Raw genomic sequence first — 15,111 nt, 5'->3', positions numbered from 1 at the left:
GTTTTCATTTTCATTTATTTCAAAGTATTTTCTAATTTCACTTGTAATCTCTTGTTGGACCCAGTAGTTGTTTAAGAATGTGTTATTTTCCCCCAACTTACTTCTCCTCTCCATCTCCCAATGTCTCCATGTTATTCCTTATGTTCCACAAGTAAATGAAACCATATGATAACTGACTCTCTCTGCTTGACTTATTTCACTCAGCATAACTGGGAAATCGGAGGGGGAGATAAACCATGAGAGACGATGGACTTTGAGAAACAAACTGAGGGTTTTGGAAAGGAGGAGGTGGGGGGTGGGTGAGCCTGGTGGTGGGTATTGTGGAGGGCACATATTGCATGGAGCACTGGGTGTGGTGCATAAACAACGAATTTTGGAACACTGAAAAAAAATAAAATTTTTAAAAAGTCAAAAACAAAAAATAAAATAAAATTTTTTAAAAAGAATGTGTTATTTTAATTTCCATTTATTTGTGAATTTTCCAGTTTTCAAATTTTCCAATTTAATGACTTCTAGTTTCATTCCATTCTGATCAGAGAGGATACTTTGGATGATTTCAATCTTTTTAAATGTATTATGGTTTCTTTTGTGGCATAATACATAGTCTATCTTGGAGAATTTTCCATGTACAACAGAGAAAAATGTGTATTCTACTCTTGTTGGCTAAAGTGTTCTATATAAGTTGGTTAGATCTGTTTTATACTGTTGTTAAAGTGATTTGTTTCTTTTTTTGTTTTTTAATTTAGAGAGGGGGAGAAAGAGAGAGAGGTGAGGGAAAAGGCAAGGGAGGAGAAAGAGATTCCCAAGCAGACTCCACACTCAGCACACACCCAACATGGGTCTCCATCTCACAGCCCTGAGATCATGACCTGAGCCAAAGTCAACAGTCCGGAGGCTTAACTAACTAAGCCATCTGGGTGCCACTGAAGTGTTTTCCCTCTTTAATCTTCTGTTTAGTTGTTCTACCCATTATTTAAAATGGGGGCACTGAAGTCTCAACTATTATTATAAAACTACTTCTCCCTCTAATTCTGTCAATTTTTGCTTCATATATTTTGGGTTTCTGCTGTTTGGTATGTATTCTTTTTTTTTAATTTAGTTATTTATTTTGAGAAAGAGAAAGAGCATGAGCAACGGGCCAGAGGGAGAGGCAGAGAGAATCCCAAACAGATTCTGCACTGAGCAAGGAGCCTGACACAGGGCTCAATCTCACAACCCTAAGATCATGACCTGAGATCAAGACCTAAGCCAAAACCAAGAGTCAGATGTTTAATCAATTGCACCAACCAGGCGCCCATTTGGTATGTATCACATCTTTTATTTTTTTTTTAAAGATTTTTTTTATTTATTTATTTGTCAGAGAGAGAGAGAGGGAGAGAGAGCAAGCACAGGCAGACAGAATGGCAGGCAGAGGCAGAGGGAGAAGCAGGCTCCCTGCTGAGCAAGGAGCCCGATGTGGGACTCGATCCCAGGACACTGGGATCATGACCTGAGCCGAAGGCAGCTGCTTAACCAACTGAGCCACCCAGGCGTCCCTGTATCACATCTTTTAAAACAAAGAAAACAAACAGACAAAAAAAGACTTTATTTATTTGAGAAAGAGACAGAGAGAATAAGCAGGCATAGGGCAGAGGGAGAGGGGCAAGCAGATTCCCTGCTATGTGACAGAGCCGGACGGACATGGGGCTCGATCTTAGGACTCTGAGATCATGACCTAAGTCAAAGTCAGATACTTAACCAACTGAGTCACCCAGGTAGCTCTGGTATGTATCATGTTCATAATTATTTTATCTTCTTGATGGAGTGACTCATTTATCAATATATAATGTCCTTTTTCTTCTTGTGACAATGTTTTGCTTAAAATCTATTCTGTCTGAAATTAGCATAGCCATCCCAGCTCTCTTTTGGTTCTGTTTGCATGGAATACTTTTTCTCATCCATTTTCAACCTATTTGTGTCTTTGGATCTAAAATGTCTCCTATATTCACGTTTTTTAGTCTATTCTATCAATCTCTGCCTTTTAATTGGAGAGTTGAATGCATTTATATTTCAAATAATTATTGATTTAGAAGGGCTTAATTCTGCTTTTTGCTTTTCATTTCTATATGTTCCTCAGTTTGTTTATTACCACTTACTTTTGTGATTAATTGAATATTCTAGTTTACCATATTGATTCTCTTCTCATTTCTTATCTTAGATTTTTCTTAAATGGTTACCTTCACTTTCTAAGTCAAGGTTGAAACATTAATATCAACTTCCAATAGTATACAAAAATTCTGCTCCTTTACAGCTCCATCTTCCCTCCTTGCCGTGCATGTTTTTGACTATCTGCATTTTTCTACAAGAACATTGATATTTGGTTTAAAAATCTCAATCTGCAGGTCTTTCTGGATTCAGTTCATTATTACAGGCTTTTTGTTTATTACATATGTTTTTTAAAGCACTAAGATTAAAACACTGACTTTCTTGAGTTTTTCAAAGACTGTGGTGAGTAATAAAATGGAAAAGATTATATAATATTGTATTCTTTTACGAGGAACTGAAACTCCCCAAGTCAATAATATTTACAACAGACATTCTGCACAATAGTGAGACAGCATATAAAACAATACCTTTAGAACTTTATAAAACTGCCCTTAACTTAAGCAGTGTTTTGAAGGGCTCCTAATCAAAAGTCTGTAATTCAGCACAACTTGAATGTTAGACTAAGGGGAGAAATCATGGGACTCTTCTTTGATGCATGGTTTCGAGACAGGCCAATAAAGGATTGATGGCTATAAAAAAAAGTCTAGAGCAATAAGCACAACTAGCACCCAGACTGTGGTCTCTAAATACCATTTCCCAGTAAAAGAAACTTCTTAGAGAAATGACTGATTTCTGGGTGAGAAAGGTATAACTTGCCATGCCAAAAGATGTAAACTCCCAAGTCTATAAGTTTTGTATCAAAAGAACTGAGGAGGGCACCTAGGTGGCTCAGTTGGTTAAGCGACTGCCTTCAGCTCAGGTCATGATCCTGGAGTCCCGGGATCGAGTCCCGCATCAGGCTCCCAGCTCCACGGGGAGTCTGCTTCTCTCTCTGACCTTCTCCTTGCTCATGCTCTCTCTCACTGTCTCTCTCTCTCTCAAATAAATAAATAAAATGTTTTAAAAAATAAAAAAAATAAATAAAAATAAAAAAGAACTGAGGAAGTAACTTGAAGAGCTCTCACTGAACAAAGAAGAATGTGATCATCAATAAGAAATTAACTGAAACAGATCATAATAATACTAAAAGTACTAATTAATTATTTGGGGAAAGGACTAAAGAACCACTACCTCAATACTTGGAGCACTACTAAATAAAGGGAAAGAAGATGGTATTTATCCTGTCTTTCAGGTATAATTTATTTGTCAGAGTAACCAAAATAGTTGATGAAGTAAAATTTCTTTTATAGAAATATTTCAGGTAATAAACAAAAAATGAAAGATTTGTGATCTCTGATGAACTGACTACTCTAGGCAATAGTTATCATTTAAAGTGAATTATCTCAAACAGACAGAAAACAGAGTGGACAGAGGAAAGAGTTAAACATCATGGGGATATCTCCAGCAAAATCCAAAATGTTTTTCAATGAGCCAATTTTGTAAAAAAAGAGTAAAATGTATGGGTGTAGGAGAGCGCCTACCTGGGAGAATGGAGGAGAAAGGCAGGAGATGAAAAGGAAACTACTAATTAAAAGATTACAAGGAGACCCTATAACTATAAATTAATTAATCTAATAAAGTAAATAAGAAACAACTGGAGAATTTTGAACACTGATTAGATATATAACTATACTGAGGAACTAATTTACTTATGAGTCACTGTGGTAATGTTTTAAAAACAAGAACTTTCTTTTTAACTAAAACAGTAAAAATATTTATAGATGAAATGAAATGATGTCTGGAACATGCTTCAATATAATTTGGGGCATGGGGAAGATAAATAAGATTAGCTCAAGTTAATTACTATTGAAGATTGATGGAGACATGGAAGTACATTTCACTAGTCTCTTTACTCCATTATGTGGTTAAAATGTTCCATATTCATATACATCATGATCAAGTGAGATTTACTTCTGGGCTGCAGGGAATGCAGAGTGGTTCAACATCCACGAAACGGTCAACGTGAAACACCGCATTAGTAAAAGAAAGGATAACCATATGATTCTCTCAACAGATGCAGAAAAAGCACCTGACAAAATACAGCAACCATTCTTGATAAAAACTTCAACTAAATAGGGATAGAGGGAACATACCTCAACTTCATAATGGCCATATACAAAAAAGCCAAAGCTAATACCATCCTCAATGGGGAAAAACTGAGAGCTTTTCCTCTACAGTCAGGAACAAAACAGTAACATCCACTTTCCCCACTGTTATTTAACATAGTACTGGAAGTCCTAGCCTCAGCAATAAGACAAGAAACAGAAATAAGAGGCATCCAAATATGCAGGGAAGAAATCAGACTTTCACTATTGGCAAAAGACATGATACTCTAGGTAGAAAACCCCAAAGACTCCACCAAAAAATTGCTAAAACTGATACAAGAATTTAGCAAAGTCACAGGATAAAAAAATCAACGTAACGAAATCTGTTTCATTTGTGTACACAAATAATAAAGCAGCAGAAAGAGAAATCAAGGAAGCGATCCCATTATTACTGCTCCAAAAACCATTCCATAACCAGGAATAAACCTAACTAAAGAGGTATAAGATCTGTACTCTGAAAATAATAGAACACTTATAAAAGAAATTGAAGAGGACACAAAGAAATGAAAAAAAATTCCATGCTCACGGATTGGAAGAATAAATATTATTAAAATGTCTATACTATCCAAAGCAGTCTACATATTTAATACAATCCTGATCAAAATACCAACAACATTTTTCACAGAGCTATAACAAATAATCCTAAACCATGTATGGAACCACAAAAGACCCCAAACAGCCAAAGCAATCTTGAAAAAGAAAAGCAAAGTTGGAGGCACCACAATTCTGGATGTCAAGCTCTATTACAAAGCTATAGCCATCAAAACAGTATGATACTGGCACAAAAACAGACACATAGATAAACAGAACAAAATAGAAAGCCCAGAAATAGACCCATAACTATGTGGTCAACTAATCTTTGACAAAGCAGGAAAGAACATCCAATGTAAAAAAAGACAGTCTCTTCAACAAATGGTGTTGGGAAAACTGGACAGCAACATGCAAAAAAATGAAACTGGACCACTTTCTTACACCATCCATAAAAATAAATTCAAAATGGATTAAAGACCTAAATATGAGACCTGAAACCATAAAAATCCTAGAGAAAAACCCTGGCAGTAACCTCTTCAACATCAGCTGTAGCAACTTCTTACTAGACACATAACCTATGGCAAGGGAAAAAAAGTAAAAATGAGTTATTGGGACTATGTCAAAATAAAAAGCTCCTGCACAGCAAAGGAAACACGCAACAAAACTAAAAGGAAACTGATGGAATAGGGAAAGTTATGTGCAAATCACATCTGATAAAGGGTTAGTATCTAAAATCTGTAAAGCACTTATCAAACTCAACACTCAAAAAACAAATAATCCAGTTAAGAAATAGGAAGAAGACATGAAGAGACATTTTCCCAAAGAAGGTATATATACAGATGGCCAACAGACACATGATAGGATGCCGAACATCAGTCATCATCAGGGAAATGCAAATTAGAACTACAGATATAGAGATATCACCTCGCACTGTGAGAACGGCAAAAACAAACAGCACAGGAAACAACAGGTGTTGGTAAGGATGCGGAGAAAGGGGAACCTTCTTACACCGTTGGTAGGAATGCAAGCTGGTGCAGCCACTCTGGAAAACAGTATGGTGGGTCCTCAAAAAGTCAAAAATAGAACTACCCTATGACTCAGGAATTGCACTACCAGGTATTTACTCAAAGCATACAAAAATACTAATTTAAAGGGACACATGTTTATAGCAGCATTATCAATAATAGCCAAATTATGGAAAGAGCCCAAATGTCTGATGAATGGATAAAGAACATGTGGTATGTGTGTGTGCATGTGTGCGTGTGTGTGTGTGTGTGTGTGTGTGTGTGTGTGATATATCACACAATAGAATATTACTCAGCCTTCAAAAAGAATGAAATCTTGCCATTTGCAACAAGGTGGATGGAGTTAAGTGTTTATTATGTTAAGGGAAACAGGTTAGTCAGAGAAAGACAAATACTTGATTTCACTTATATGTGGAATTTTTTTTTAAGATTTTATTTATTTATTTGACAGACAGAGATCACAAGTAGGCAGAGAGGGGATGGGGGAAGCAGGCTCCCTGCTGAGCAGAGAGCCCAATGCAGGGCTCGATCCTAGGACCCTGGGATCATGACCTGAGCCGAAGGCAGAGGCCTTAACCCACTGAACCACCCAGGCGCCCCTTATATGTGGAATTTAAGAGACAAAACAGATGAACATAGGAGGAGGGGGGAAAAAGAGAGGCAAATCCTAAGACACTCTCAACTATGGAGAACAAACAGAGTTGGTGGAGGGGAGATGGGGGGAAGAGGGCTAAATGAATGATGGGCACTTGTTTCGATGAGCACTGGATTTTATATGTAAGTGATGAATCATTCAATTCTATCCTTAAACTAATATTGCACTATATGTTAACTAACTAGAATTTAAATAAACACTTGAAACAAAAAATTAAATAAAACATTCCATATTAAAACTTAAAAAGATAAAATAAAAAGAGAAGGGACAGATTAAAATAGAGGTCAGAAGTAAGGAAAAAAGTAGAGAGTGGTAAAATGCAAGATGTCAGTAGGTGTGTGAGGCTCAGAAAGTTAGGAAACAGCCAGAGACTTCACCTGCTACAGTTCCCAATTAAAGTCACTCTTTAGAGATCTAATGCTTTTTCATGTTAGTTTCTTATTCATTTCCTTCTATCTATAAAAAAGAGCTACAATATAGTGGAATGATCCAGTATTAATAAGTTTAGCTAGTGTACAAAATTGTAAAAAAGAATTAAATGAAGTGACAATTTGGTCAAAGCAATTTTAAAAATATAAAATAATAAACAAATAAAGATTAAAACAACAAAAACAAAATCTCTGCCTTCATTAGGGCAGAGATTCTGTTTTGCTTTGTTTTATACTATGACAGTATCTGGCACCTAGGTTCCCAATAAATATTTGTGGGATGAATGAATAAAGGAATAAAGAAAACATTTATGATTATGAAGTTTTGGTGAAAAAGTTATAAGAAGTTAAGTGGCAATAATCTAATAGGCTAGTTTTGTCACAGCAGTAGAAAACAGAAATAGCTACAAAACTAGCCAATACTCTCAGACATTTCCTTATTTTTTTTAAAGATTTACTTATTTAGGGGCGCCTGGGTGGCTCAGTGGGTTAAAGCCTCTGCCTTCGGCTCAGGTCATGATCCCAGAATCCTGGGATCGAGCCCCGCATCGGGCTCTCTGCTCAGCGGGGAGCCTGCTTTCCCCTCTCTCTCTGCCTGCCTCTCTGCCTACTTGTGATCTCTGTCAAATAAATAAATAAATAAAAATCTTTTTTTTTTTAATAAATAAATAAGATTTACTTATTTATTAGAGAGAGAGACAGAGAGCATGCATGGGCCCAGGGGCAGGGGGAGGGTAGAGGGAGATGGGGGAGGCAGACTCCCCGCTGAGCACAGGGCTTCATCTCATGACCCTGAGATCATGACCTGAGCCAAAATCAAGATACTTAACCCACTGAGCCACCCAGGTACCCCATACATTTCCTTTTTAGTAGGCCTTTCTGGTCTTGACAGCTCTACTCCAATGTCCTATTCAACTGGGATTTTCCAAAGGAATTTTGTTTTTAAGCAAGAAAAGAAAGAAGAGGATAAACTAAATTACCAGCACCCCATTAGATCCTTTTGCCTATATTACATTACTTAACCAAACAATTCTCTGAAGTCAACATTGTCTCCAGTTAAAAGAAAGCAACAAACTTAGCCAGATTACATCAAGCAATACTTGCATTTGAACTCAGGGGAGTGTCATATCTCTTTCCACTTTACTATACTAATTTAGAGAATAAACACCCTAGGAAAAAATGCTCAGAAGCAAGGTCAAAGAATTTTATTTTCTCTTTGCTTCACACAAACTCCTGTCAAAAATGGATTCGATACATTAGGACTAGAGTGTGTAAGAGTTATCACACCTTAAAATACTTTAGCATGGGAAAGGATAGAGAGCATTCAGACAAATCCTTCAAAATTATTTTTCAAAAAAATTTTAGGGACACGTGGGTAGCTCTGTTAAATGTCTGACTCTTGATTTCAGTTCAGGTCATGATCTCACTCATGAGATGGAGCCCCATGTCAGGCTCCCTGCTCAGTGCAGAATCTGCTTGAGAGTCTCTGCTTCTCCCTCTGCCCCTCCCCCGACGACCCACGTGCATGCTCTAAAATAAATTTTAAAAATTTTTTTAATTACATATTGGCAAAGATATTCAGCAAGCTGTTTCAAGAATTACTGCTTCTACTAGCTCAAGAAATAAATGCAAAACTACCTGAATGTGCCTTATGTAGTTAAAATACTTAACTGACAATATTTCTGGGCTTAAAATGCACCCCAACTTTAAAACAATTAAATTGTCAAGAAAGCTGAACTCCATTCAGGCTCTCTAGGATAGGTAATATACCATAACAGTTTAAGGAAAAAGACTGTATAACATATAGAGAGACTTCTCTGTAAAGGGCTTCTTCCAACACTCATACCCAGGAAAGTCAGAGAAAACCAAATTTAAAATCCTTGCTAACAGATCTAAATTGATCCCTGCTATATAGATCTATAGTTATATCAAGACGAAGATATAACTTTCAATTAATACAGATATTTATTAACATGTTGTATACACTTAGGCTCTAAGATAATCCACTGAAAAATTACTTTGTTTTTACCTGAGGATGCTTGTAACAGTACAACCAATCCTGTAGGTCGGTCTTCAGAGGAGGGGCCGCTCTGACCACAAATAACACAATCATATACTGCTTCAGAAACTTGTGGTTCTGCTGTTGTGATCTCCATAGGAATATCATTCTCAGGAGAATCTGAGGTGAAAAAAATTACAGCTCTTAATTCTCGAGGAGAAAAATCTTTCTTCAATGAAAATACAGAGGAAAAAAAATCAAGTTCAAATAATTTTGTGCTTCAATACCAATCAAGTTTTATAGTATTAAAACTATGGGGAAAAAATTAACCTTGCCGAAGTAAAACGTTCAATCAGAAAAAAAATACAGTTTATATAATGAAAGATTTTGGTTTTTTAAAGATTTTATTTATTTATTTGAGAGAGATAGTTGTGGAGGGAGAGAGAGAGAGAGACACATGAGCAGGGGAAGGGGCATAGGCAGAGAAAGAAGCAGACTCCCCAGTGAGCAGGGAGCCCGATGAGGGGCTTGATCCCAGGATCCCAAGATCATGACCTGAGCAGAAAGGAGATCTTAATGAACTGAGCTACCCAGGTGCCCCATAATGAAAGATTTTAATTTATATGGTTAAATACACTTCAAATGTTGTTGTATCATTCACATATAAAAACTGAAACCAAGGGGCACCTGGGTGGCTCAGTGGGTTAAAGCCTCTGCCTTCGGCTCAGGTCATGATCCCAGGGTACTGGGATGGAGCCCCGCATCGGGCTCTCTGCTCAGTGGGGAGCCTGCTTCCTCCTCTCTCTCTCTGCCTGCCTCTCTGCCTGCTTGTGATCTCTCTCTGTCAAATAAATAAACAAAATCTTTAAAAAAAAAAAAAAAACTGAAACCAAAACACAGGAAGGAAAGGATTTTAGGAGGAGACTGTTTTAATTTTTTTTTTTTTTTTTTTTTGAGGCATTTCAGAAGGGAAATGTGTAATGTGGCAGCTCCTGGGGAAGAAAATGGCAATATTTACTAGGAGATAAAAGAGGAATGAACCATTTCTCCTTTATTTTGAATTCTAGTGATTATATCTTAGCAATAATGATAATCAATATATATTTATGTAAGGAAATCATTTAGATAAAACCATATATATTAATAAAGCAGAACTACTATAGGAAATAACAGTAATCCTCTGGTATTAATGTCATTAACAGCAAGAAATTAAACACTGAGCCAATAATGATACTCAGATAAAGACTCTTACATTCTGTGAAGAACATGATGTTGTCCACAGTGGCAAAGAAATAAGTAGGGGGGACTGGGAAGACCAGAAAAATAGAAATGATGTGTGACATATTTAAAAGATGCAGGCATATCTAAATAAATAGGTAAAAATACATGAGAGAAATAGAAAAAGAAAGATGTCAAGTTCAGATACATTTTATATAAAGATTCATGCAAATAAACATATCTAATATGTATTAAGAGTTACTGAGAAAAAAATGGAGCCAGAAACCTAAAAGAGAACTTTGGATGATGCTCAGTATTAATGGAAATAAAAAGAAGCCAATGAAGAAATCAGAGAAAAAACAATTTAACAATAGAATACAATGGAACTAGAATAGAATCAGAACCAGAAAGCTTGATGCCAATGAAAATAAGATTAACTGATCAAAATGAAAAGATTTCGAAAGAAGTACCAGAAGGTATTAAGATTTGACACATGATTGCTCTGTTTTTTTAGAGAGAAAACTTTACTACAGAAAAGAGGGAATGTAACTGATTGCTCTCAAGTTCAAAAGAAAACAAAGAAATACCTGACCTGAAGTGACATGAAAAAAAATTGTCTCAGATTAAATGCTAAAGAATTAAATTGTCACTGACTCTATCTCACACACATAGTTTTCCTTTTTTCTGTCTTGGTACCATCAACTTGAAAACTTCAGGGAAATCCCCATAGCAAAACACATTACCAAAGAAGCTGCTAAATCACTCTTTCTGGAGTTTTTTAAAGTAAGGCTTGATAATCTTCTATAGTGATACAGGGTTAAAAGCATGAAAATAAAATAGATGACCTCTTTTTCATGCACAGTAAATTTTTTTCTATTTTTTTACTTCCTCCCTTTAGTTTTTAATTTTACTCTTTGTATAGCCTCTTTTTTTTTAATTTTTTTAATTTATTTTCAGCCTAACAGTATTCACTGTTTTTGCACCACACCCAGTGCTCCATGCAATCAGTGCCCTCTCCAATACCCACCACCTGGTTCCCCCAACTTCCCACCCACCCCCCTTCAAAACCCTCAGATTGTTTTTCAGAGTCCATAGTCTCTCATGGTTCACCTCCCCTTCCAATTTCCCTCAACTCCCTTCTCCTCTCTAACTCCCCTTGTCCTCCATACTATTTGTTATGCTCCACAAATAAGTGAAACCATATGATAATTGATTCTCTCTACTTGACTTATTTCACTCAGCATAATCTCTTCCAGTCCTGTCCGTGTTGCTACAAAAGTTGGGTATTCATCCTTTCTGATGGAGGCATAATACTCCATAGTGTATATGGACCACATCTTCCTTATCCATTCGTCCATTGAAGGGCATCTTGGTTCTTTCCACAGTTTGGCGACCGTGGCCATTGCTGCTATAAACATTGGGGTACATATGGCCCTTCTTTTCACTACATCTGTATCTTTGGGGTAAATACCCAGTAGTGCAATTGCAGGGTCATAGGGAAGCTCTATTTTTAATTTCTTGAGGAATCTCCACACTGTTCTCCAAAGTGCCTGTACCAACTTGCATTCCCACCAACAGTGTAAGAGGGTTCCCCTTTCTCCACATCCCCTCCAACACATGTCGTTTCCTGTCTTGCTAATTTTGGCCATTCTAAGTGGTGTAAGGTGGTATCTCAATGTGGTTTTAATTTGAATCTCCCTGATGGCTAGTGATGATGAACATTTTTTCATGTGTCTGATAGCCATTTGTATGTCTTCTTTGGAGAAGTGTCTGTTCATATCTTCTGCCCATTTTTTTTACATGATTGTCTGTTTTGTGTGCATGCACAGCAAATTTCATCTGAGTTCTAATTTTAGTAATTACAGACACCAACATCCCTTTTTGCTTTTCCTCAAGAAACTAAAAAGATCATGCTTTATTTCTTAAAAGAAAAAAACTACTGCTTCTGTATATTCGATAATGAATTAAAATATATTATCCCTCCAATAAATATGTATGTATATTTATTATTGGTAACTTATAATTGAGTCTATCATTCAGTATCCAATTTCAAATTTTAGTTAAAATTTTAAAAGGATCTCTGACCAAATTATATGTAGTTATTATTCCTTACCTATACAGACATGGAGAAATATTAACAGCATCTTATTCTGAAAGAGTCAAGCTCAGAAGAGTAGGTATTATATTTAAATGGTTACATAAAGAACAAAAATAGGCAAAACATGTATGGGATTAGGAATAAGGATACTTGTTACTCTTACAGGCAGTGACAGAGAACATGAAGCAGTGACAGAGAACATAAAGGGGTTAGAGGATGCTGGTAATGTTCAATTTCTCAACCCAGATGCTGATTACCCAGGAACACCCAGTTTTTAAAAACTCATATAGCATGGAGTGCCTGGGTGGCCCAGTCAGGTAAGCACCTGTCTACAGCTCAGGTCATGATCCCAGGGTCCTGAAGTCCTGAATCAGGCTCCTTGCTCAACAAGGAATCTGCTTCTCCCTTTCCTGGTCTTTCTCTTTGTCAAATAAATAAATAAAATATTTTTTAAAAAACTCATATAGCTCTATACTCATGATACCTGTATGTACTTTTCTATGCATATGTTAGATTTCAACAAAAAGTTGAAAAGTTCTTAAGCTTTATTAAATGAACAGCATAACAGGGTATATTCTGTAGTAAGAATTATAATAAAGATACTTAATTCTGCCAATCACATGCACACATCAATACCTGTATATATTTTCTACACCAAAGAAGAAAAAAAAATTCTAAAAAGATATGTCATACAAATTGATGCAATGAAGAGATTACGATGATTTCTTTTAGGTAAACTTTAAAAATGAAGACTGATGCAAAACTGAGACAGTAATAGTAGAAAATGATCAATCCAAGTACAACCAGAGACGATTCTAATAATGAAAACACTCCTCCTACAAATCACACTTCAATTACTTAAATTATACTTTGACTTTCAACACAATTAAATTTAAAATGTGAAATGTTGGCATGGATGCAGAGAAAGGGGAACCCTCCTACACTGTTGGTGGGAATGCAAGCTGGTGCAGCCACTCTGGAAAACAGTATGGAGGTTCCTCAAAAAGTTGAAAACAGAGCTACCTATGATCCAGGAATTGCACTACTGGGTATTTACTCTAAAGATACAAATGTAGTGATCTGAAGGGGCACGTGCACCTGAATGTTTACATCAGCAATATCCACAATAGCCAAACTATGGAAAGAACCTTGATGTCCATCAATGGATAAATGGATAAAGAAGATGTGGTGTGTGTACACACACACACACACACACACACACACACACACACACACACTGGAATACTATGCAGCCATCATAAACCCTGAAATCTTACTATCTGCAATGACATGGATGGAACTAGAGGGTATTATGCTAAGTGAAGTAGGTCAATCAGAGAAAGACAATTATCGTATGATTTCTCTGATATGAGGAATTTGAGAGGCAGGGTGGGGGGTCGTGGAGGGCAAGGAGGGAAAAAATGAAACAAGATGGGACTGGGAGGGATACAAACTATAAGAGACTCTTAATCTCAGAAAACAAATTGAGGGTTACTAGGTGAGGGATTGGGGGGAGATAGGGTGGCTGGGTTATGGTCACTGGTGGGGATATGTGCTATGTATGGTGAGTGCTATGGATTGTGTAAGACTGATGATTCACAGACCTATACCCCTGAAGCAAATAATACACTATATATTAATTAAAAATAAATAAAATTTAAAAATTTAAAATGTGTTTGTTTAAAATTGACACTTGCTCTTTAAAAACAAGTGCCTATTTTAAATTACCGTAAGGAATGTTATTACAATAAAGGCAAAATAAAGTGATAGTTAATTCACCTCTTTGGTTTTACATGAACAGAAAAGAATCTATCTGAATTAAGCAGGTGATTCTTCTGAATACTATTTCAAATTTGCCAAAGTTCTGTTTACAATCACTGTTATAGAATGACTGCAAAATGGCCCCAATTCTCCACTTCTCCATCCCTGTTTCTATGATCTTTGCAATGTGACTTTGAAACTCCTCCTATCAAAATGTAAAATTTATTTCCCCACCCTTTGTATATGAGCTGGTCTTGATTTGCTTTACTCAAGAGAATGAAGCAGAAGTAACATGCTTTTCCAAAACAAGGGCTCAAATTACCTTGCATGCTTTCCCTCCTTCTTTATTTCTTGCACTCTACACCATGTCACCTATATAAGAATAAGTCTGGGCTAGCTGGCTTGAGGATGAGAACCCACATGGAGCAGCGTCGGGTTGTCCCATCAATTCAGCTCAGTCCCAATCAGCTGAATAGCAGATTTCAACCAACCAGTTAAACCTCTCACAGAAAAGTCAGGTCCAAATTAAAACTACCAGCCAACCCACTAACCACTAACTCAGGAGAAATAATAAATGGCTGTTGTTTTAAATCACTAAATTTGGGGATGGTCTGTTACACAGTAACTGCTAACTGACAAAATTTCTACTGTATGTTAATTACAGTATGTAACCTCTCAAAAGAATTGAAGAACTCTGCCTTACTGAGATATGTGAATCATGAAAGCTAATATTTAAAGTGATAAAGGTGTTTCCATTCAGATATTTTGATTTAAGGGATTAAAAATCATTTTCCAACAGCAGCATTTTAACACCTATTTAGTCAACTACTCGTTTTAACATCACCAAAGTGAAAAGCTTCAGTATTCATGAATATTACAATTCCACTTCAAGAGTTGATACTGTTATGCAAAATTTCTTATTCTAATATTGGTTTAAATTGCTTAAAATCTATTTTCACATTGAATTAATCTTTAATTAAAAATAGCTTTGCCTTTACTTTTACCTTTGACATGAACTCACTGTATTAAACTAAAATAAGTATTTGTAAAACAATCAAAAATCTTCTTGGTGCATGTTTTGTCTTTGTATTTCCGAAGTTTTCTTGG

At 36.2% G+C, this 15,111-nt stretch overlaps 1 protein-coding gene across 1 annotated transcript in view; it reads right to left on the bottom strand.

Annotated features, from left to right (window-relative positions):
- LOC111141672 (ubiquitin protein ligase E3 component n-recognin 3 (putative)) overlaps window positions 1-15,111 on the bottom strand; it is a 246,766-nt gene that overhangs the window by 113,751 nt on the left and 117,904 nt on the right. The window contains exon 25 of the mRNA XM_022494416.1: window positions 8,958-9,107. Within this exon, the coding sequence (XP_022350124.1) occupies window positions 8,958-9,107 (150 nt within the window). The remainder of the gene's footprint in view (window positions 1-8,957; window positions 9,108-15,111) is intronic.

This window comes from Enhydra lutris, unplaced genomic scaffold, assembly GCF_002288905.1.
Source record: "Enhydra lutris kenyoni isolate GAN:26980312 unplaced genomic scaffold, ASM228890v2 scaffoldscaffold1, whole genome shotgun sequence".
NCBI lineage: Eukaryota > Metazoa > Chordata > Mammalia > Carnivora > Mustelidae > Enhydra > Enhydra lutris.
Note: the sequence above shows the minus strand (reverse complement) of the source record. Positions and strands in the feature narration are given on the sequence as shown.